A 23,399-nucleotide genomic window follows, 5' to 3' on the forward strand; every position below is an offset into this window, starting at 1 on the left:
GCACCCCGGTTCCCTCCCGATGCCGGCGGGCCCGGGAGCCTCGCGGACGTGACGCCGCGGGCGGAAGTGACGTTTTCCCGCGGTTGGACGCGGGGCTCCGTTGCCGGGCGGGGGAGGGCTCGTCCGGTTTTTCTCAGGGGACGTTCAAATTATTTTTGTAACGGGAGTCGGGAGAGGACGGGGCGTGCCCCGACGTGCGCGCGTCCTCCTTCCCCGGCTCTTCGCCACCATTCACTGGCTCCTGCCCTGGGGGGGAGTCATGCCGCCCAAAACCCCCCGGAGAGCAGCAGCCGCCGCCGCCGCTGCCGCCGCCGCTGCCGCCGCCGCAGCCGCCGCCGAACCCCCGCCGCCACCGCCCCTTCCTGAGGAGGACCCCGAGCAGGACAGTGGCCCCGAAGACCTGCCTCTGCCCAGGTGAGCGAGCAGAACCGCGGCGGCCGGCACGAGAGAAGGGCGCCCCGAGAGTGCGTCGGGGCGGGCGCCCCGGCGTCTAGGCGGGGGCGCGTCTCCGCCGGCGGCCGCCTCCGGGCGGGAGGAGGGTCCTCCCGTGTCCCCCACCACCGCGGAGCGCCTGGAGGAGGGTGACAGGGCTCTGGGTTCGGGAGCGAGGGGAGGGAAGCCGGGGAGGGTCTCGGCTCCAGCTTGACAGGTGTCGGGCGGGTGGGGCTCGGGTCCCTGAGCAAAGTGACAGGTGCCGCCTTCCCTCCTCTAGGCGGAAAGGCTTGCAGGCGGCGGGTGATTTAGAGGCCCCATCAAAGGCAAAAAAGAAAAAGGACTGACTAGTGTCTGCTGGAGAGTTTGTCTCCTGTTGAGATCTGTAGTATTTAGGTGGTCGTTTGACTTTCTGTTTTGGTGTTCTGCGATGCAACAGCTGAAAGTGTTTTCCTCCGGGCGTGCACTGCATCTGAAGCCCAGTCCTGGGAGAGGCCAACCAGGAAAGCCATCGGACGTGAAGTCCAGGGTCCTGCGTGTCAGTTGCCCCCAGGATAATCGGCTGAGGTGTTTTTGTGGCGCTCCCTTATATTAAGAGCCATCGGTAGTTACTGGAAGGAACATAACTCTTGAGAGGAACTGGTGTATGGGGAAAAGTTTTGTAAGACGTTTAGTCTAAATGCTTAAAAGTTTCTCAACTTTTTCTTTTATTCCCGTCGGATAAAACTCTTGTATATTATTAATCTTAAGCATTTTTCATTATTTCTTTCATTTTGCCTTTGAGCCAGGAAACAACCTTGTGTCCTCTCATTTTTTTTGGGGGGGGTACAAAATTAGTGATGTTCTTGTGCTCACATGAAACTTTTTTTTCCCCCAAGTGGTATCTAACTTTAGGCGAGTCCATGATAATGAAGTCGAACATGACGGGGGGTATTTATTTCATTGCAACATTCCTATTTTTCTTGATTGTGATACTTTATAGTTAAGAATCTAAGATTGAAAGAGTATGATTGCCATTATTATTGTCAGTACTGGTTCTACCTTGAGACTACATAACGATTTCGGAGGAATGGGATTCCTTTCAGTCCCTCACCTCTTCCTCCCCTGTTCTAGCCCATTACCAAGTCCTATTCTTTCAACTTGCCAGGCACTAACAGAGTTCAGACAAATTGTAAAAAATTGGAATGGGCTTTTGGGATGGCCTGTGAAAGGCTATTAAAAATACATATGTTTAAATGGATTGTCTTGTGTGTGAGTTAAAAATCACACTCACGAAAAAAAAAAGTCTAGGATGTTCTGGGAGAAGACAAATTTAATTTCTGATTAAGGTCTGATGTATCCAATACTTGAAATTTTTCATTTGGAAAAAGCAGTAAATCTACTCTAAAGAATTCCATGTTATCCAGTTATTATAGGGTAACCCAGAAATACTGAAATTATGGCCATCACCGGGGAAAAGAATGCCTTTCTTCCCCACCCCAACATTATGTTACATACTTTTAAATGATGGAACTATCAAAAAATCTCCTGTAAGTCAAAAGCATACAAGATACACTCTACTCTTGAGTATCAATACCCACAAAAGGTTTTACTAGTATGGGCAGTTGAACTCTGTAGATTAGCTGCTTAGCAAGGGTAAAAACTAGTGACAGGCAATCCGAAGCCTAGCAACTTGCTTAGGGATGGATTCAGGGCCCACTCCACCTGCACTTTCAGTGACAGAGTCTGTTTCTGCCTTGACAGTTGAGATCTTCTTTCTGTTGCGTTATATCTGGCCTAAGTGGTGAAGTTGGAAGGAAAACCTTCACTAGGAACAGCACTTCACCTTCATTGTTGACATAATCAAAAGTTAATTATGTTTTGAAAGAGGGTTGGCAGTCTGGAATAGTGGTCAAAGGCATGGATTAAAAATTAAATTAAATTAAACTGTTGGGTTTCCCACTTACTGGCCATGACCTCGAGTGAGTACTTTAACTTCTCTGATTTGGTACTTATCTGTAAAACAAGGATAATAAGAATACTTATCTAATAGGCTGATGTGTGGATTCCACTGAAACTATGCACCTAAAGTGCTTTGTACAGACAGGACTAGAGTAAATACTCAAAAATTATTAAGTATTCCTCATATTATTATTATTAGGTGTGAGATAGACATTAAATGAATGAAAAGGAACTAGCCAACAAGAATTTATTGACTACCTATCTTGGGTAAGGAGGATCAAAGAGAAAAGGCTGAAATAAGCATAGCAGTAATTTATGTTAAGTTAATCATCATGTAAGAAATGCTAGTAGGTGGAGATTATGTGAGACATTGATAAGTTGTAGACTGCATTTTAGCAAAGTCGCTGATACTAAATTGATTCTGTAATGTTATATATGGGCTTTCTTCTTTGTGCTGTTATTGTCATCCCAATTTTCCTATACAGCTTTAGCTATCATACTTACTTTTACAAAACTGTTTTGCTTTTTGAACTGTATGTGATTCACCAGGCCAGCAAACATCTTTCACTGTGTTGTATTTTTGTTGGAAAGACTATGAAAAAGATAAACATGTTTAAATTCTACCTGTAATTTTTTTCAAAGATAAATAAGATTTTAAAGTATTTAGTGATGCTTTTTTTTTTTCAGAACAGCGCTGTTATATGCAAACCATTGAAAGAAATGTTTACTTAATTAGTTTGATTTGTAAGTATATCCCTATTATATGTCTATTTTTATCTGGTAGGCTTGTGTTTGAAGAAACCGAAGAACCTGATTTTACTGCATTATGTCAGAAATTAAAGATACCAGATCATGTCAGAGAAAGAGCTTGGTTAACTTGGGAGAAAGTTTCGTCTGTGGATGGAGTATTGGTAAGGATTTCCTTAACATTTTTTGAAAAAAATTTCTCATTTTATTTTTTTTTAAAGAAAATTTTATTTATTTATGTTAGAGGGAGAGAGAGAGAGCCTGAGCACAGGGAGGGGCAGAGTGGGAGGGAGACAGAGAATCTTTTTTTTTTTTTTTTAAATTTTATTTTATTATGTTAGTCACCATACATTACATCATTAGTTTTTGATGTAGTGTTCCATGATTCATTGTTTGCGTATGACACCCAGTGCTCCATTTAATACGTGCCCTCCTTAATACCCATCACCGAGCTAACCCATTCCCCCCACCCCCCTCCCCTCTAAAACCCTGAGAAGGAGACAGAGAATCTTAAGCAGACTCTGCTGAGCACAGAGCCCAATGTAGGGCTCGATCTGAGGACCCTGAGATCATGACCTGAGCCAAAACCCAAGAGTTGGACACTAAACCGACTGAGCCACCCAGGCGCCCCCAAAATTTTCTCATTTGAAAAATAATTTTGAATTACTCTAGATAATTTGGAAAATAGAAAAACATAAAAGAAAAGCAAGTAATAATTTTGTTACACAGAGGTAAATAACATACATCTGATAGCATTAAAAATTTTTAAAAATCTCCAAGGGTAAACCCCTCCAAAGTATTTTAAAGCAAATCTTAGCTATCATATTTTATTCATACATACTTCACTCTGATACAAAGACTTTTTAAAAAACAAAGCCATACCTTATAATTTTTAGTATCTCATAATATGTAGTGTTCAGAATTCCTGATTGTTTCAGAATTAGTTTTGTTATAATTTAGAATCTTTGATAGCATTTGATATATTTCTTTCCTTTTTTTCTTTGCATAAATATATGTGTGTATATGTAATGTTACTACTACCAATAACACCAGCAAATAATTACTAGTGCTTTCTATGTACTGGGGGAATATTATAAGCATTTAAAAAAATAACTCATTCAACAGTCCATTGAGATATGAAATAAAAAATCTTTATTTTACATGTAAAGTGTAAAATCTTGATGTTTTAGAAGATACTGAAATAGAGTGAGGTTAAGTAACTCGATCAAGGTCCCTGGCTTGGTCATTTAAAACACAGATTTGGGATCATACATGTAATTATATATAGTTACATATAATAGTTTTGTATCTTGTTTTAAATTTTTTTTCTTTTTTTATGAGTATTTTATTATGTTGTTAAATATTTTTTTGGTATTTGATAATGTTTCCAATGGTACTATAATATTTTATACATTAGGTATATTTTAATTTGCTAAAACTCTTACTATTATTGGACATTTTTTCCCCACAACTTTTTGGCACTGTAATATGATGTGATAAACATCTTTATTCATAAGAATAATGCCTGGCACAAGGTAAGTCCTTGATAGTTTGTTAAATAAATTAATGAATGAATCTGATTATTAGAATACATTTTTACAAGTTGAATTACTGAGTCAACAGCTATGAACATCTATAAATCTTTTGGGAATTATTGTTAAATTACACTCCAGACAGACACTTTTAATGAATTTACTTTCTTTTTAGCATTGTATTATCGTACATGTCTGTTTGTTTTTACTGATCAGATTAACACAGCAAAATATGTTAATGTACATCCCATAAAAATGTTTAAAACCATTAAAAAAAATTCTAGTATCTTAGTCCATTTGGACTATTTTAACAAAATACCACAGACTGGGTAGCTTATAAACAACAGAAGTTTATTTCTTACAGTTCAGGAGGCCAGGAAGTCCAAGATCATGGTGTTGGCAGATTCCTGTGTCTGTGTGAGGGCTCTCTTCCTCCTTCATAGATAGCACCTTGTCATTGGCTTTACAAGTCGGAAGGGGTGGGAGTTTTCTCAGGCTTCTTTTATAAGGACACTGGTCCCAATCATGAGGACAGAGCCCTCATGACCTAATCACTTCCTAAAGGCCACAACTCCTAATACCTTTACATTGGGCATTAGGCTTTAAGCATATGATTTTGGGGGACACAAGCATTCAGTGCATAACCTCTGGTAATAAAAAAGAGAAAATGAATCCAGTTTCAAAGACCTGAACATAATCTGGAACTCCTTACTAAAAAGGGAGGAATACTGAAGTATCTTGGATGAATGACTTTGGTATTATCTTCCCAAAGCATCTGTACTTCCACTGATTTGGGTACTTCATGTACAAAGCTTTTTTTGTGCATATGCAGTTACAGGGAGTCATAGCTCCTTCACCTCTTGCTCACAAATGCTAGGCTTTTAGTTTTCAGAAAGTTGGGAAGGAGCAGCAGATTATGGAGAGTATTGGGGAATATTGGTAGTTTCCAATTTATGAGTGGGTTATGTTCCCAATCTCTTTGTAAGTACAATATAGTAGTTAGGCTTCCAGGCTAGTTCACACAAAACTGTTTTTGTACTGAACTGTAACAGTAATAGTGTCTTCAGACTTGACTACAAGTATGAATAAATGTTACTACTTTCTTATTCTATGCTTTTATCCTGGCTTTGTCCTTACCTTCCATAGTAACTGGCACAGTTTAAATCTCCTTTCCTAATGGAGCTCATGATGGGACTAGGGGATGTGAAATCATCCTTGGTTGTGTGCTGGAGGAAGACAAGGAAGGAATTTCATGTTATCTTTGGGATATTGGGTACCTGTTTTTTGCAGGGGTGTATGACAGAGGAGGATGTGGTATTGTCCTATTATAATTACCAGATGTTTACCTAGAAATATTATTTTAAATGATAGTCAAGTTTTTGAGGGTTGGCCTGAGAATTTAACCTCTGATTATACAATCATTTCTAAGGGAGAATGTGACAGAGCTTGTGCAGAGAAGTGAATGTTATGACAAATGAACCCATTTCTGATGCAGCTATTCCATTCTAGCTATTCTAGATAACAGTTGGCTATCTTCTTTTAAACAAGAAGAAAAATGTAGTAACTAAGGGAACTCTTTTTTGGCAACTGAAAGTAGTTGATGTTTATTGGAATAGAGGGTGGGTTAAGAGCAAGGATTTGTCATCAGACAGACTGACTGAAGTCTCAGTTCTACCATTTACTAGCTCCATGATCTTAAACAAGTTACCTAAAATCTCCAAGCCTCACTTTTGTTATTTGTAAAAATGACTAACAATAATTTCTGGATCTTGGAGTTAATAGTGTGGATTAAATAACTTCATGCACATAAAGCACTTATTAGTGTAAATGAATGCCTATATTAGATCATGCAACCAGAATAATTTGACTTAAGAACTACCCTGGAAAATTTTATATTAATATAATTTTTTAGGAGAAGTTAAGAATCAGTTAAAATCCTTGAATTTTTAAAAATTATTTAAATTTCAGTTAGTTAATATACAGTGTAATGTTAGTTTCAGATGTACAGTATAGTGATTCAGTACTTCCATACAACACCAGGTGCTCATCACAGCAAGTACCTTCCTTAATCCCCATCACCTATATCACCCATTCCCCCACCCACCTCCCATCTGGTAACCATCAGTTTGTTCTCTGTAGTTAAGAGTCTGTTTCTTGGTTTGCCCCTCTCTCTTTTTTCCCTTATGATCATTTGTTTTGTTTCTTAAATTCCACAATGAGTGAAATTACATGGTATTTGTCTTTCTCAGACTGACTCATTTTGCTTAGCATAATATTCTCTAGCTGCATTATGTCATTGCAGATGGCAAGATTTCGTTCTTTTTTATGGTGGGACTAATATTCTATTGTATAAATTCCACATCTTCTTTATCTGCTTATCAGTCAGTGGACACTTGGGCTATTTCTGTAATTTGGCTATTATAGATAATGCTGCTATAAACATTGGGGTATCCCTTTGAATTAGTATTTTTGTATTCTTTGGATAAATACCTACTAGTGCAATTACTGGATCATAGGGAAGTTCTATTTTTAACTTTTTGAGGAACCTCCATACTGTTATCCAGAGTGGCTACACCAGTTTGTATTCCCACAAACAGTGCAAGAGGGTTCCCTTTTCTCTACATGCTCGCCAATGCCTGTTATTTCTTGTGTTGTTGATTTTAGCCATTTTAACGGATGTGAGGTGGTATCTCATTGTAGGTTTAATGTGTATTTCCTTGATGATGAGTGATTAAGCGTCCTGTCATGTATCTGTTGGCCATCTGTATGTCTTCTTTGGAAAAATGTCTGTTCATGTCTTCTGCCCATTTTTAATTGGGTTATTAATTTTGGGGGGTGTTTTATAAGTTCTTCATATATTTTGGATACTGACCCTTTATCTGATATGTCATTTGCAAATAACTTCTCCCATTCCGTAGGTTGCCTTTTAGTTTTGTTGTTTCCTTTGCTGTGCAGAAGCTTTTTATTTTGATCAAGTCCTGATAGTTTATTTTTGCTTTTGTTTCCCTTGCCTCAGGAGACATATCTAGAAAGAAGTTGCTATGGCCAGTATCAGACGTTACTGTCTGCATTCTATTCTAGGATTTTTATGGTTTCAGGTCTCACATTTAGGTGTCTAATCCATTTTCAGTTGATTTTTGTGTTTGGTGTAGGAAAGTGGTCCAGTTTCATCTTTGGCATGTTGCTGTCCAGTTTTCCCAAGACCCATTTGTTGAAGAGCCTTTTTTCCCATTGGATATTATTTCCTGCTTTGTTGAAGATTAACTGACTATATAGTTGTGGGTTCATTTCTGTGTTTTCTGTTCCATTGATTTTTGTGTCTATTTTTGTGCTGGTACCATAGTGTTTTGATCACTACAGCTTTGTAATATAACTTGAAATCTGGAATTGTGATGCCTCCAGCTTTGTTTTTTAAGATGGAATCAAAACCATATGATTATTTCAATAGATTAAAAAAACCCATTTTACAAAGTACAATATCCATTCATGATAAAAATCCTGAACAAAGTAGGTTTAGAAGGAACATAACCTCAACATAATCAAGGCATATAAGAAAAACCCACAGCTAATATCATCCTCAATGGGGAAAAACAGAGCTTTTTCTCTACAGTCAGGAACAAGACAGGGATGTCCACTCTCACCACTGTCACTACTGGAAGTCCTAGCCACAGCTGTCAGACAACAGAAAGAAATAAGAGACATCCAAATCAGGAAAGAAGGAGTAAAACTTTCACTATTCGCAGATGACATGGTACTCTATATAGAAAACCTAAAAGACTGCTAGAACTAATGTATGAATTTAGTAAAATCTCAAGATTCAAAATCAACATACAGAAATCTGTTGCATTTCTATACACCAATAATGAAACAGCAGAAAGAGAAATTAAGGAACTGGTTCCATTTACAGTTGCACCAAAAACAATACCTAGGAATAAACCTAACCAAAGAGGTGAAAGACCTGTATTCTGAAAACTATAAAACACTGATGAGAGAATTTGAAGATGACCCCAAGAAATGGAAAGACATTCCATTCTTATGGCTTGGAAGAACAAATATTGTTAAAATGTCTTTACTACTCAAAGCAATCTATACATTTAATGCAATTCCTATCAAAATACCAACAGCATTTTTCACAGAGCTTAGAACAAACAATCCTTAAATTTGTATGGAACCACAAAAGGCCCCAAATAGCCAAAGCAACCTTGAAAATAGTTGAATTTATAAATGTATGTGTAATGATTCTGATGTGGTACTTTTTCTAAAATTTAAGGAAAGGTTTGTGGTATTTTGTCTAGAAAAGTGTTTTTCCCTTTTCGCATAAATGTTTAATAAGCGTGTAATATGTAATTGCTGTCATTATATTAGATTGTGTTCATACTGCATATAGCATATAAATAAGGGACTTTTCATTAAGAAATTGGCCAGGAGTGCTGTTCATGTTGTGACTTACAGTGAATCAGTTGTTAGAATTTTGATTTTCTTTCTGCATCTTAAATGACTGCATGGGTGAATGGAAAAGGCCTTGGACCTGGAGGCAGGACACTTTTGATTATAGTAGTTGCATTTTAGCTATAGGATTTTAGGTAAATTGGTGAATTCTCCAAGTCTCAGTTTGCTTATCTGTAAAGCAGAAATGACATCTGAATGTCAACCTCTTAGGGTTTTGTGTATGTATATATATTCAAGAGCTTTGAAATATATTGCCCTTGATAGAGGCATTTGTTTTTGTGATATGGGTCATTATGTGTAGGAAGATAGTTGAAAGGAATAGTTTGGAATTGGAGTAATACTAGGTATTCCATGTAAGTTACACAGTACTACAGTCGTATGAAACCTCTTCATGCAGAGCTGAAGTCCTTCTTTTGCAAATAACTTCTCCTTTGCAAAAGGTTCTTTTTTTTAATAACCTTAAAAAAAAACAACAGAATATTTTATTTATTTATTTATTTATTTATTTATTTATTTATTTATGAGAGAGAGTGTGTGCACATGCATGGGGGGGGGGGGCAAAGGAAGAGGGAGAGAGAGAATCTTAAGCAGGCTCCATGCTCAGTGCAGAGCCTGCTGCTGGGCTCGATCTCATGACCCTGACGTCATGACCTGAGCTGAAATCAAGAGTTGGACGTTTAACTGACTGAGCCACCCAGGCGCCCCCAATGACAGTTTTTTATTATCAAATATCCAGGGTTCAAAATTTTTCAATTTCATAAAATTTTTTCACATGTTATAATCAGGATTCAAATAAGGTTCATATATTGTAATTGGTTGACTTGTGTCTTAAATCTCTTAATCTATAGATTTTACCTTCTACTTCTGTCCCCCATCCCTTTCTTTTCTTAAAATTTATTTGTTGAAGAAACTGGATGGTTTATTCTGTAGAATTTCCTACAGTGTGTATTTTGCAGGTTGCATCCTTCATTGTTTAACATATTTGTCTAATTCTCTGTATTTTCTGGAAATACAGAGGTGGTACAGTTCAGAGATATTTTTGTGAATGCCCATTGGGAGGCAAACATCTTGTTATGTCTCTTTTTTTGTTATAAGTGATTACTGTTGACCATTGACTGGATCCATGGGGGTTGCTAAATGGTAATCTGATAACTTTATCATTCCTCTTTCAATTATTAGTTGTAATAATTGAGAGAAACTTTTCTTCATTAACTGTTCTTTTTTTTTTTTTTTAAAGATTTATTTATTTATTTATTTGACAGAGAGAGACACAGCGAGAGGGAATACAAGCAGGGGGAGTGGGAGAGGGAGAAGCAGGCTTCCCGAGGAGCAGGGAGCCCGATGCGGGGCTTGATCCCAGGACCCCGGGATCACAACCTGAGCCGAAGGCAGACGCTCAATGACTGAGCCACCCAGGCGCCCCTCATTAACTGTTCTTATTCTAAAATATAGTTCATTCAGGAAAGGAAAGATAAGTGCTTTATGCTTTGCTTTTATTGACTAGTTTTTAAACTAACACGCGCCCCTCATTAACTGTTCTTATTCTAAAGTATAGTTCATTCAGGAAAGGAAGGATAAGTACTTTATGCTTTGCTTTTATTGACTAGTTTTTAAACTAACACATTTGTTCTGTAAGATTCTCCAAAGATGACCAATGATTGTAATCATCTTTCCAAATATTATGTTGACAGTATCAGTAGACCAGGTTGGCTATACATAGATATTTAATAAGATCTTTATTCAATAATAATATGACATATTTTATAATTTCAAGAATGTTATCTAAGTGGGATCGTACAGTATTTAACCTTTGGGATTGGCTTTTTCACTTGGAGTAATTCCCTGAAGAGTCATTGAAATTGTATATCAATATATTAGTTTGTTAGGGCTGCCGTAACAAAATACTACAGACTGGGTGGCTTAAACAACAGAAATAAATTTTGTCATATTTCTGGAGACTAGAAGTCCAAGTTGAGATGTCAGCAGGTTGTTTCTTCTGGGACTTCTCTGTTTGGCTTGCAGATCGCCACCTTCTCCTTGCGCTCTGGAATGCTTTTCCTATGTGCACACATCCTTGGTGTGTTTTTTGTGTCCAAATTTCCTGTTCTTATAAGGACATTAATCAGATTGGATTAGGGCTCACCAAATATCCTCACTTTATTGTACCTCTGTGAGGCCCTATCTTCAAAAACAGTCACATTTTTGGATACTTAGAGTTAGGACTTCAGCATATGAGTTTTCAGGAGTTGGGGAGGGGGCACAGTTCAGCCCATTGCAATTTTTTGTTGTTGTTGTTCAGTAGTATTCTATGGCATGACTGGACCGCAGTTTGTTTAACCATTCACTCATTGAAAGATGTCTGCCTCATTTGTATGTTTTAGCTGTTAGGAATACAGCTGCTGTGAACATTTGTGTATAGGTTTTTGTGTAGATATCAGTTTTCATTTTTCTGGGGGAGTGCAATTGCTGGTCATATGGTATGGTCATATGTGTTTAATTTTTTAAGAGCTGCGAAACTTTGTTCCAGCTGTACCATTTTATATTCCTACCATCAATATATGGGTGATTCAGGTTCCTTGCGTCTTTGCCAACATTTGGTGGTGGTACTATTTTTTTAAATTAGCCATTCTTCTTGGTATGTAGTGATATCTCATTGGGGTTTGAATTCACAGTTTTCTGATGGTTAGTGATACAGAATATTTTTTAAAATAGACTTTTCTTTTTAGAATAGTTTTAGGTTCACAGCAAAATTGAGCAGAAGGTACAGAGAGTTTCTATATACCCTCTGCCCCCACAGGATTAACCTTTTCCGTTATCAACATTGCCACAAGAGTGCTACATTTGTTACAGTTGATGAACCTACTCTGACACATCATTATCCCCCAAAGTCCATAGTTGCTGAAGGTCTTCTAAATGTGCTTATTTGCCATTGTTTATCATCATCAGTGTATTGTTTTTAATGTTTTTTGCCCATTTTGAGTTTCCATAGGCTTTCTATGTACACAATTATGTTATATGTGAATAATGACAGCTTTATTTCTTCCTTTATAACCTTTTGCTTTTTTTCCCTTGCCTGTTGCACTGGCTAAAATTTCAATACAGTGTTGAATAGAAGTGGTAAGAATTCCTACTCTTAGGGAGAAATCATTTTGTCTTTTACCATTAAGTGTAATGTTAAGAGTAGGTTTTTCTTAGATGTCCTTTTTCAGTTTAAGGAATTTTCCTTCTATTCCCAGTTTGCAGAGATTTTTTTTTTATTGTATCAAATAAATGTTGGATTTTATGAAATGCTTTTTCTGCATCTATTGTGGTGATCATATTTTTCCTTTTTTAGACTGTTGATGTGATGAGTAATATTGACTGTTAAAGCAATTTTCCATTCCTGGATAAATTCCACTTGATCATGATACAGTATCCCTTTCATATATTGTTGGATTTGATTTGTTAAACTTTTGTTAAGAATTTTTGCATATATATTCATGAGGGATATTGGGTCTTTAGTTTTCTCTTTTTGGTTATGGGTTTTTTTTAGTGTTTTTTTTTTTTCTTCAATTTTTGTTAGATTTTGTGACAGAATAATGCTGGCCTTATAGAATGAGTTGGGAAATATTTTGTTCTCTAATTTTTTTGTAGAGTTTGTGTAAAATTGGTATCATTTCTTTGTTAAATGTTTGGTAAAGCCATCTGGGCCTCGAGGGTTTTTTTTTGTGTGGGAAAGTTTTTAACTACAATTTCAATTTCTTTAATAGATATGGGAAATTCAGTTTTCTTACTTTTTTTTTTTTAAAGATTTTATTTATTTGCCAGAGAGAGAGAGCGTGGGCATGTGCACAAGCAGGGGGGAGCAGCAGAGGGAGAAATGGGCTCCCTGCTGAGCAGGAGCCCCTGATGCAGGGCTCCTGGGATCATGACCTGAGCTTAACAGACTGAGCCACCCAGGCGTCCTTTTTTTTTTTTTCTTTGGTTTTCTTACTTCTTTGGCGAGCTTGGGCAGTGTGGTTTTTTCAAGGAATGGGTCAGTCTAACTTGTTGAATTGGTGTAAAATTGTTTATAATATTCTTTTATTATTATACTTTATTATACCTTAATATTATTTTAGTAAACTTCACTATTGTATCTTACATGGTATGTATCATGTATTATTAATATAATGCATGATGAAATGATCTCCTTATCCCTCATGTTTTTTGCTCTGAAATCTTTTTCTAATATTAATATAGACACTAAGCTTTCTTTTGATAAATATTTTGTATCATATACCTTTTAAAAAAAATCCTTTTACTTTTAACCTCTTTGTATCTTTATTCAGTTGACCCTTGCACAACATGGGTTTGAAGTGGGTGGGTCCACTATACATGGATTTTTTTTTTTAAAGATTTTATTTATTCATTTGAGAGAGAGAGAGCACGAGAGTGGGTTGATGGGCAGAGGGAGAAGCAGACCCCCGCCAAGCAGGGAGCCCAATGCAGGACTTGATCCCGACCCCAGGACCACGACCCAAGCCAAAGGCAGATGCCTAACAGACTGAGCCACTCAGGCACCCGGATTTTTTTTTCAGTAAATATAGTACAGTACTGTAAATGTATTTTCTCTTCATTATGATTTTCTAAGTAACATTTTCTTTTATCTAGCTAACTTTATTGTAAGAATACAATATATAATACATGTAACATACAAAATCTATGTTAATCAACTGTGCATATTATCGGTAAGGCTTCTGGTCAACAGTAGGCTATTAGTTAAGTTTTAGGGGAATCAAAATTATACATGGGTTTTCTTTAGTTCGTCCTTCCTTCCTTTCTTTTTTTCTTTTCTTCTTGAGAGAGATATGGGGGCAGGGAGAGAAGGGAGGGAGAGAGAGAATTTTAAGCAGTCTCCAAGCCCAGCATGGAGCCCAATGTGGGGCTCCATCTCACAACCCTGAGATAAATGACCTGAGCTGAAATCAAGAGTCGGATGCTTAACTGACTGAGCCACCTAGGTGCCCCACAAAGATTTTCAATTTCATAGGGGTCAGCAGCCCTAACTCCCATGTTGTTCAAGGGTCAACTGTATTTAAAGTGGGTTTCTTATAGGCAACATATAGTTGGGTCAGTCTTTGCCTCTTAATTAGGGTTTTTAGACTTTTGACATTTAATGTGATTTTTGAAATGGTGGGCTTGAATCTACCACCTTGCTATTTGTTTCTACTTGCCTCATCTTTTCTTTGTTGCTTTTCCCTCTTTTTATGCCTTTGTTTGGATTGACTATTTTTTTATGATTCCTTTTTTGTCATTTGTTGGCTTGTAAGCTATAACTTTTGTGTTATTTTAGTCATTCTTTCAGGGTTTATAGATATATTTGAAACTTCACAGTCCGTTTTTAAATGATATTATATTACTGAATGTACAATATAAAAACCATGTCAGTATACTTTCATTTCTTCCCTCATGGCTTTTATCCTATTGTCATACATTTTACTTGTACATGTGATAGAAACCCCATAGTATAGTGTTATTATTTTTGCTTTAAACAATTATTTTTTAAAGAAATCTAAATAATAATTTAAAAAAGTCTTTTTATTAGCCATGTAGCTATCATTTCCAGTGTTCTTCATTCTTTTATAAAGGTCTAGATTTCCATCTGGCATCACTTTCCTTCCTTGAAGGAAACATTTCCTTAACATTTTCTACAGTGCAGGTCTGATAATGAGTTCTGTCAGCATTCACACATCTGAAAGTCTTTATTTTGCCTTAGTTTTTTTTTTTTTTAAGATTTTATTTATTTATTTGAGAGAGAATGAGTGCACAAGCTGGGGGAGAAGTAGAGGGAGAAGCAGACTCCCCACTGAGCAGAGAGCCTGATGTGGGGCTCAATCCCAGGATTCTCAGATCATGACCTGAGCTGAAGGCAGCCACCCAGCTGACTGAGCCACCCAGGTGCCCCTTGCCTTAGTTTTTAAAAGATATTTTCATGGTTAAAAGATTGTAGCTTGGGGGAAACCTGGGTGGCTGAATTGGTTAAGCAACTGCCTTTGGCTCAGGTCATGGTCCCGGAGTTTTGGGATTGAGCCATGAGTCAGGCTCCCTGCTCAGTGGGGAGTCTGCTTCTCCCTCTCTCTCTCTGCTTTTCCCCCTGCTTGTGTTCGCTCTCTCTCTCTCACTCTCTCTCTCAAATAAATAAAGAAAAAAATTTTAAAAAACTGTAGCTTGGCTTTTTTTCCCCAAGTCCCATTATGTTCTAGCTTGCATTGTTTCCAAAGATAAGTCTGCTACCATCCAAATCTTTGTTTCTCTGTATGTAAAATGGTGTATTTTATGATCTTCTCCTTCTCCCTAGTGAATATTTAATGCTAGACAAGTTGTTTGTTTGTTTATTTTTAGAGAGAGAAAGAGCGTTCCCTTTTCTTCCTCTTGCATTAAGTGTTTTTATCAGATGATTTTGGATTTTGTCAAATGATTTTCTGTGCTTATTAATATAATGATGTGTTTTTTTTCCTCTCTTATTGGTATTACTTTAATTGATTTTCAGATCTTAAACCAGCATTGCATTTCTAGGATAGGTCCTACTTGATCATGGTGTATAATCTTTTTTATATGTTTGTGAATTTGGTTTGATAGTATTTTGTTGAGGATTTTTGGCATATACTCATAGGAGATTTTATCTCTGTTTTCTTTCCTTATGATGTCTTTGTCTGATTTCAGTATCAGGATAATACTGGCTTCTCACAGAGTGAGTTGGGAAATCTTCCCTCCTAAGCGGTTTTTATGGAGGAGTTTGATGAATTGTTATTAATTTCTCTTTAAATGTTTCGTAGAATTCACCAGTGAAGCCATCTGGGCCTGGACTTTTCTCTCTGGGAAGTTCTAAAATTACTATTCAATCTCTTGCTATAGGTTTATTCAGATTGTTTCTTTTTGAGTCAGTTTTGGTAGTTTGTTTCTCTTAAGGAATTTGTCCATTTCATCTGTTATAAGCATTCATGTTATAATTCTTTTTATTTCTGTAAGGTTGGTCTTTATGTCCTTACTTCATTCTTAACTTTAACTGATTTAAGCCTTCTTTTGTCTTGGTCAGTCAAACTAAAAGTTTCTCTATTTTGGTGATCTCTTAAAAAAAAAAACAGTTTTTGGTTTCATTGATTTTCTTCACTTTTCTATTCTCTTTCCTAAACTGTTTCTTTCCTATTTTTTCCACCATTTAATGCTTTATATTTAATATGTATATCAGATAACATTATTAAAGTTAATTGTGAACTTTCATCATGAAATAGATAGGTCTAGTATATAATTATATATAGTGTAATTATTATAATAGTAAATAATTGGGCTGCCTGCTTTTAAATTGCTTTTCCTTCATGAAAGTTTTCACTGTTGGCCAATATTGTTTACTGCAGTGTGTTTTCTTCTTCCTAAGGACCCACGCAAGGAATTTAACCTTCATCTCTGAATGAAGAGCAGCTAGGCTTCTTCTGAGAACTAATTAATTTTGTGGTCACTGTGAATCTTCTAATTGATTATTTACTATTTTGGATGCTAACATCCAAGGCATTATAGCGTGCAGTTTTCCAGATACTAACATTTTTCCTGTTATTTTTTTATCATCATTTTTATATTTTGCTTTCAAAGTTCCAGAGAAAAAAATATATATTCAAAACTCAAATATACTTCTTTTTAAGAAATCATATTTTATAGTAATAAAAATGAATATCCATTCTTTCTATTTCTACCTCTTTAGAAATAACCATTGATAAGTTTTCATTCATTCTCTACCTCCAATCCTCCCTCCTTCCACCTCACCACATAGATATAAAGATTTTTGTCTTACCTAATTGAGGTCTTATGAATTGTTTTAAAAGTGTAAATAAATAATTACTATTTATTATTATTGGAGTAGGCAATAGATTCACATGGTTCAATATTCAAGAGAAATAAAAATTAAACAGTGAAGTTTCTCTCATTCCTATCCCGCAGACACATACTTTTTCCCTCCAGAAGCAACTAATAGAAGTTTCTAGTTTTTGCATTGTTCTGCACCTTGCTTTTTTCATGTAGCAGTGTATCTTGAAGAGCACCTCACCCTCTGTGTTTAGCTTGATACTTTTAGTGGATGTATTTTCCATTGTATGGACATATAATTTACATATGTACTCCTCTCTGATAAAGATTTGGTTTATTTTTGAATATTCTATACTACAAACCACTGCAGTGAATATCTTTATAGCCACATTTAATGCACAAGTAAGAAGACTTCTGTAGTATAGATTTCTAGAAGTCTAACCACTGGGTCAAAATTTAATAGATTATGTCTTTGTTCATAGAATGAAAGTCTTTGCTCAGATCTCACTTTTCCAGTGAGATCTACCACCCTGTTTAATACTGTAATCTGCCCTTATTCTCCCTCAAATTCTCTATCCACTTTACTCTGCTATTTTTATAACATAGTATATAGTTTACTTATTTATACTTATTTTTGTTTATTGTCTTTCTCCTCCCCCTAAAGTGTCAGCTTCAGGAAAGAGGAATGCTTATTTTGTTTACTGATGTATTCCTAGCAGTTAAAATAGTGCTTGTTGCTGTAGGCATTTAATAAATATTTATTGATAATTAAATAAATAAGAGAATAATGTTCAGAATTACACTTCCCCAAAGTGCCCAAGTTCTTTATCCATATATTTTAGATTTTTCCTTAATTTTATTATATATAGTTTTGTTAAGATTTTTTTTTAAAAATCCTTTCTATTATATTTTGGGATACAAATTATTGAAAAACAGCCATAATGTATTTCTTTCTAAAAAATTACCCCCCCCCCCCACAGGGTGCCTGAGTGGCTCAGTCAGTTAAGCCATTAGCTCTTGGTTTTGGCTGGGGTCGTGATCTCAGTGTTGTGAGATCGAGCTCCACATGGGGCTTTGCGCTCAGCTTGGCGTCTGCTTCAGATTCTCTCTCCCTCTGACCCTCACACTTGTGCTCTCCTCTCTCTCTCAAATGAATAAATCTTTTAAAAAAATTACACGCCCTCCAATTCCCCACAAACATAGAGCCAGATCTGAATTTCATCCCACGTATCTATTAGGAATAGATACTAGAAGGATACATCAAATACTCTTTCATAGGGTTGAAATGACTATTGAGATTGTTATGGGCTTCCAGGTGTGCTAGGTTGTCAACAGGTGTTGCTTTGAAATAAATGGTTAAATAATCTGTCAGTGAATTAATATTTTTTCGTATTTATATTCATCGTAATTTTAAAGGCTTGATATTCATGATTATTGATGTTCAGATTGGTAGTTGTTTTTTTTTTAAGATTTTATTTATTTATTTGACAGAAAGAGAGCGAGAGAGGGAACACAAGCAGGGGGAGTGGGAGAGGGAGAAGGAGGCTTCCCACTGAGCAGGGAGCCTGACGTGGGGCTTGATCCCAGGACCCTGGGATCATGACCTGAGCTGAAGGCAGATGCTTAACGGCTGAGCCACCCAGGCGCCTGATTGGTAGTTATTCCTATCTGCTTTATATTCAACTATAAACAGATAATCAAGTTTATATGAGACCTAGGTATTTAGGAGAGTTTTGAAGTGAATTATTTTATCAAACATTCTTAATACTATTCCTGTTTTAATTTATCTCTTTTATATGTGCCTTAATTTTCTCATTGTACAAACTATTTTTTAAGGTAACTTGAATCTGAATCATATTGCACTCAAAGCCACCAAACATTCATTATTAGCTTCCCCCACCTTGGCTCTGTTTCAGAAAGTCTACCAAACTTTTTTTTATTAAGTTTATTTTTCTTAGTTTTATTCAAGACATAAAAGCCGACAGCCAATGCTTTTTATCAACATAAAGGTAAATTGTGTTACTGTGCTACATTGAATTCTTACAAGAGTAACAAATGCCCATTCTAACAAGTGCCTTCCTCACAAGGGCATTGTGTAACTGGATAGCTATTTTATTAACTGAGGCTTTATTGTAAGTAAACATATGGGTTTTCTTAAATTTTTTTAAATTTTGGAAGATTTGCCAGATTATCATTTTATGACTTGGAATCCTAGAAACTCCCAGACCACAGCACTTTGATGATCAGTGATTTCTTTCGGTTCCCTTCCAATCTGGGATTCTTTTATTCTAATGCCAACTCATTTATTCATTATTGATATTTTCCTTTTTTTAAGTAGTATATGCAATATTGGTAGAAGGAGTTGGCATGCAAACTTTGGGAGATACCTTTTATCCATATAATTCAATTTGAGTTGTAGGAATGACCTCTCTCCTCAATGTTTTTCAACCTTGTTTCTAAGAATGGTAGATATCAGTTTCATAGATCTTTTACAGAAAAGCCGATTATTTAGTGGCTATTTGGGTTTGGTGGCAGTTTTCTCTCCTATATGGTTATATCTTCTTAGGTGGATCATCTTTGGGCCTTTGACCCAATAAACTAAGCAGACAGCTTGACCAGAAACTAAGTTCCACGTCAGTTATCATTTCTTTGTGTGAGTCACTCTTGCTCATACTCATTAGTTGTTACCAGTGTGTGAATGGGAGTTGAAGAAGCTATAGTAGAACCAGTTGTCTTACGTCATACTTTGTATTGGTGATTGAATTGCTGCTTGTTTTTCTGAGCATACTAAAGGAGAAAAAAAGCTGTTCTATTCTATATTGGGGTATAGCTATTAGTACTGCTTTTAAAAAAAATACACATTTAACACCAAGTTAGTGCTGGATACTTTACTAAGCACTTGGGGGTACAGCAATGAATTAGGCATAACTGTTTTACCTTCTAGATATTTACAGACTACTTGGGATATGGACAAATAAATAAGTAAGTCACAGTTCAGTTAAGTGTTTAGATATTGCTACCCACTGAGTTGTGTAGAAGTTCTTAAGGGAGGGAGCCCCATCTCTTGTACAGTGGGCCAGGTAAATCTGAACTTGCTAGGTACTTATTTTTCTAGTAGTGGAGTCAACTCTCTCCTCACAAGGGCATTGAGTAACTGTATGGCTGATTCACCTGTTGGTTACTCCTGTGTGTTGTATCAAAAATGTGATTGAGTACAAGTAAGCTTAGCTTTTGTATTCCTTTTCTTGGCTATGCCACTCTTGACTTTTACTTCTTCTGAGTACATCAAAGAATGTTTTTAACACTAACTGCTATCAGCCAATATTACACAAGTGAGGGAAGTGGGATTTTCTGACACATTAGTCTGTTATCCCTTTGGTTCCTACATATAACCTTGGTGAGGGAGGAAATCCAAGAGTAGAAGATAAAGACAGCTCTTATCCCCTCTATTCCTCTAATATATTCCTATAATACATTTAATTTGTAACCTTATTGTTAATCACTCATTACAATCCTGTGAGTCAAGAGTAAGGATGTGTCCTACTGACTGTGAGTTAGAAAGCATATTTCTTTTTTACAAAATATTTCATTTCTTTCTTTGAGAGAGAGAGAGAGAGAAGGCACGAGCACACTGTAGCAGGGGGATGGGCAGAAGGAGAGGGAGTAGCAGACTCCCTGCTGAGTGTGAGCCTAAACCCCCCTGATCTCAGGAGCTGAGATCATGACCTGAGCCGAAGTTAGATGCTTAACTGACTGAGCCACCCAGGCACCCAAAAGCATATTTCTTATGGTTATTTTCATCTTGGTCATGGCTAGTATTTTAAACTTCTAAAATTGAATTTAAATTAATGTTGAGTTATGATAGGTAAGGTAATTTTCGGATGCCTCCAAGATGATTTGTGTTACCACATGGTGGAGCTCTTCTGTAAGTTAGTGCATTTTAAAGCAGCAAATACATGTCATCATCAATTGGGGGTTATCATTAGGGTGGTTCAAGTGAACTAACCTAAATGCTACCTTAATATGTAGCCTCTTCAAGTGTTGATTGTAGATTTTGATTTAAACTATAATATATGTAATTAATGTTTTAAAATCTTTAAGATTTTTCTCATTAGTATTCCTAATATTTCTCTTTATTGCTTTGTATAAATTTAGCACTTATTTATTTTTAAAGATTTTATTTATTTATTTGACAGACAGAGAGAGAGGAATCACAAGTAGGCAGAGCAGCAGGCAGAGGCAGAGGGAGAAGCAGGCACCCCTCTGAGCAGGGAGCCCCATGTAGGGCTCGATCCCAGGACCCTGAGATCATGACCTGAGCCGAAGGCAGATGCTTAACTGACAGAGCCACCCAGGTGCCCCTAGCACTTTTTTATTTATTGGTTGACTTTTCCTACTATAATTGTAAGGAATTTTAAGAAAATGTATCTAGGATTAATGAAGAAAAAGAAAACCATTTGTAATCCTACCACATAGAGATATTAACATTTTGATATGTTTTTGCTTTCCCTTTTTAAAAAATTTCACCCAATTGTGATCAAAATATACTCAGAATTTTGTATTTTGGTGGTTTTTTTTTTCTCTTAACATATCTTTGATATTTTCCCATGTCCTTATAATCTTTGAAATATTTTAAGGGTTTTATATCATTGTGTGATAGAGCTGCATCACAATTTAAATATTCTACTTTAAGATATTTAGGTTTTCCCCACTGATTTTGCTCTTACAAATAATTCTTTAAACTCTATTACACTAAATCTGTTTTTTGTAATTTTTATTTAAATTTTAGTTATTTAATATACAGTGCAATATTCCTTTCAGGAGTAGAATTCAGTGATTCACTTACATACAACACCCAGTGCTCATCACAACAAGTGCCCTCTTTAAAGATTTTTTTTTTTAATTTATTTATTTGACAGAGAGATAGCACAAGTAGGCAGAGCTGCAGGCAGAGGGAAAGGGAGAAGCAGGCTCTCCACTGAGCAGGGAGCCCGATGCGGGGCTCGACCCCAGGACCCTGGGATCATGACCTGAGCCAAAGGCAGCCGCTTAACCGAGCCACCCAGGTGCCCCACAAGTGCCCTCTTTAATACCTATCACCCATCTAGCCCATTCCCACCCACCTCCCTCCATCAACCCTGTTGGTTCTCTATAGTTGTTAAGAGTCTCTTATCATTTGTTTCCCACTCTCCTTTTTTCTCCCTTCCAATATGTTCATCTGTTTTCTTTCTTAAATTCCACATATGAGTGAGATCATGTGGTGTTTGTCTTTCTCTGACTGATTTCGCTTAGCATAATGCACTCTAGCTCCATCCATGTTGTCACAAATGGCAAGATTTCATTCTTTTTGATGGCTGAATAATATTCCAGTGTGTGTGTGTGTGTGTGTGTGTGTGTGTGTGTGTGTGTGTTTGTGTTTGTATACACACACCACATCTTTATCCATTCATCAGTTGATGGACATTTGGGCTCTCCATAGTTTGGCTATTGTTAATAATGCTGCTATAAACATCAGGGTGCATGTACCCCTTCGAATCTGTATTTTTGTATCCTTCGGGTAAATAACTAGTAGGGCAATTACTGGCTCATAGGGTAGTTCTATTTTTAACTTTTTGAGGAACCTCCATGCTGTTTTCCAGAGTGGCTACACCAGTTTATATTCCCACAAACAGTGCAAGAGGTTTCCCCTTTCTCTGCATCCTCACCAACACCTATTGTTTCTTGTGTTGTTGATTTTAGCCATTCTGACAGGTGTGTATCTCATCATAGTTTTGGTTTGTATTTTCCTGAGGATGAGTGATGTTGGGCATCTTTTCATGTGTCTGTTAGCCATCTGGATGTCTTCTTTGGAAAAGTGTCATTCGTGTCTTCTGCCCATTTTTTAACTGGATTATTTGGTTTTTGGATGTCGAGTTTAGTAAGTTCTTTATAGATTTTAGATACTAACCCTTCATCAGATATGTTGTTTGCAAATATCTTCTCTCATTCCATAGGCTGCCTTTTAGTTTTGTTGATTGTTTCCTGCACTGTGCAGGAGCTTTTTTATTTAGATGTAGTTCCAGTAGTTCAGTTTTGCTTTTGTTTCCCTTGCCTCTGGCGATTTATTACACTAAATCTTGATTCAACTCTCCAGATATTTTTGTTGTATAAATTCTTAGATATAAAACTGAACTCTTAAGGATCTTCATGCATATTATCAAAATGTCTTTCAGTTGGTACTATTTTGAGGTTCAGTCTTTTCAAAATATGTTTGTTAGAAAGGACCATTTTTTCTTTTGCAGAGTGCTTGTTCTTGTCCTTGCCCATTTATTTTCTTCATGTTTTACCATTTCTTTTTGGTAATTCTTTTGGCTGGGTACAAATAATTTTTCTCTGTTTTAACCATTTTTAAGGTCCTCTTCTAAGCCCTTTTCATAATTCTCAACTAAGTTTTTAAGAAAACACATCGGTTACAGATTTTAGGTTGTAAATTGCCATTGG

General features: G+C 36.5%; 1 protein-coding gene across 1 annotated transcript in view; it reads left to right on the forward strand.

The window, feature by feature from the left end:
- Positions 1-244: 244 nt before the first annotated feature.
- RB1 (RB transcriptional corepressor 1) overlaps positions 245-23,399 on the forward strand; it is a 155,793-nt gene continuing 132,638 nt past the window's right edge. Inside the window, exons 1-2 of the mRNA XM_021689426.1 lie at positions 245-414; positions 3,158-3,284. Coding sequence (XP_021545101.1) covers positions 260-414; positions 3,158-3,284 — 282 coding nt within the window. The 5' untranslated portion in view covers positions 245-259. The remainder of the gene's footprint in view (positions 415-3,157; positions 3,285-23,399) is intronic.

This window comes from Neomonachus schauinslandi, chromosome 3 (assembly GCF_002201575.2).
Source record: "Neomonachus schauinslandi chromosome 3, ASM220157v2, whole genome shotgun sequence".
Classification (NCBI taxonomy): domain Eukaryota; kingdom Metazoa; phylum Chordata; class Mammalia; order Carnivora; family Phocidae; genus Neomonachus; species Neomonachus schauinslandi.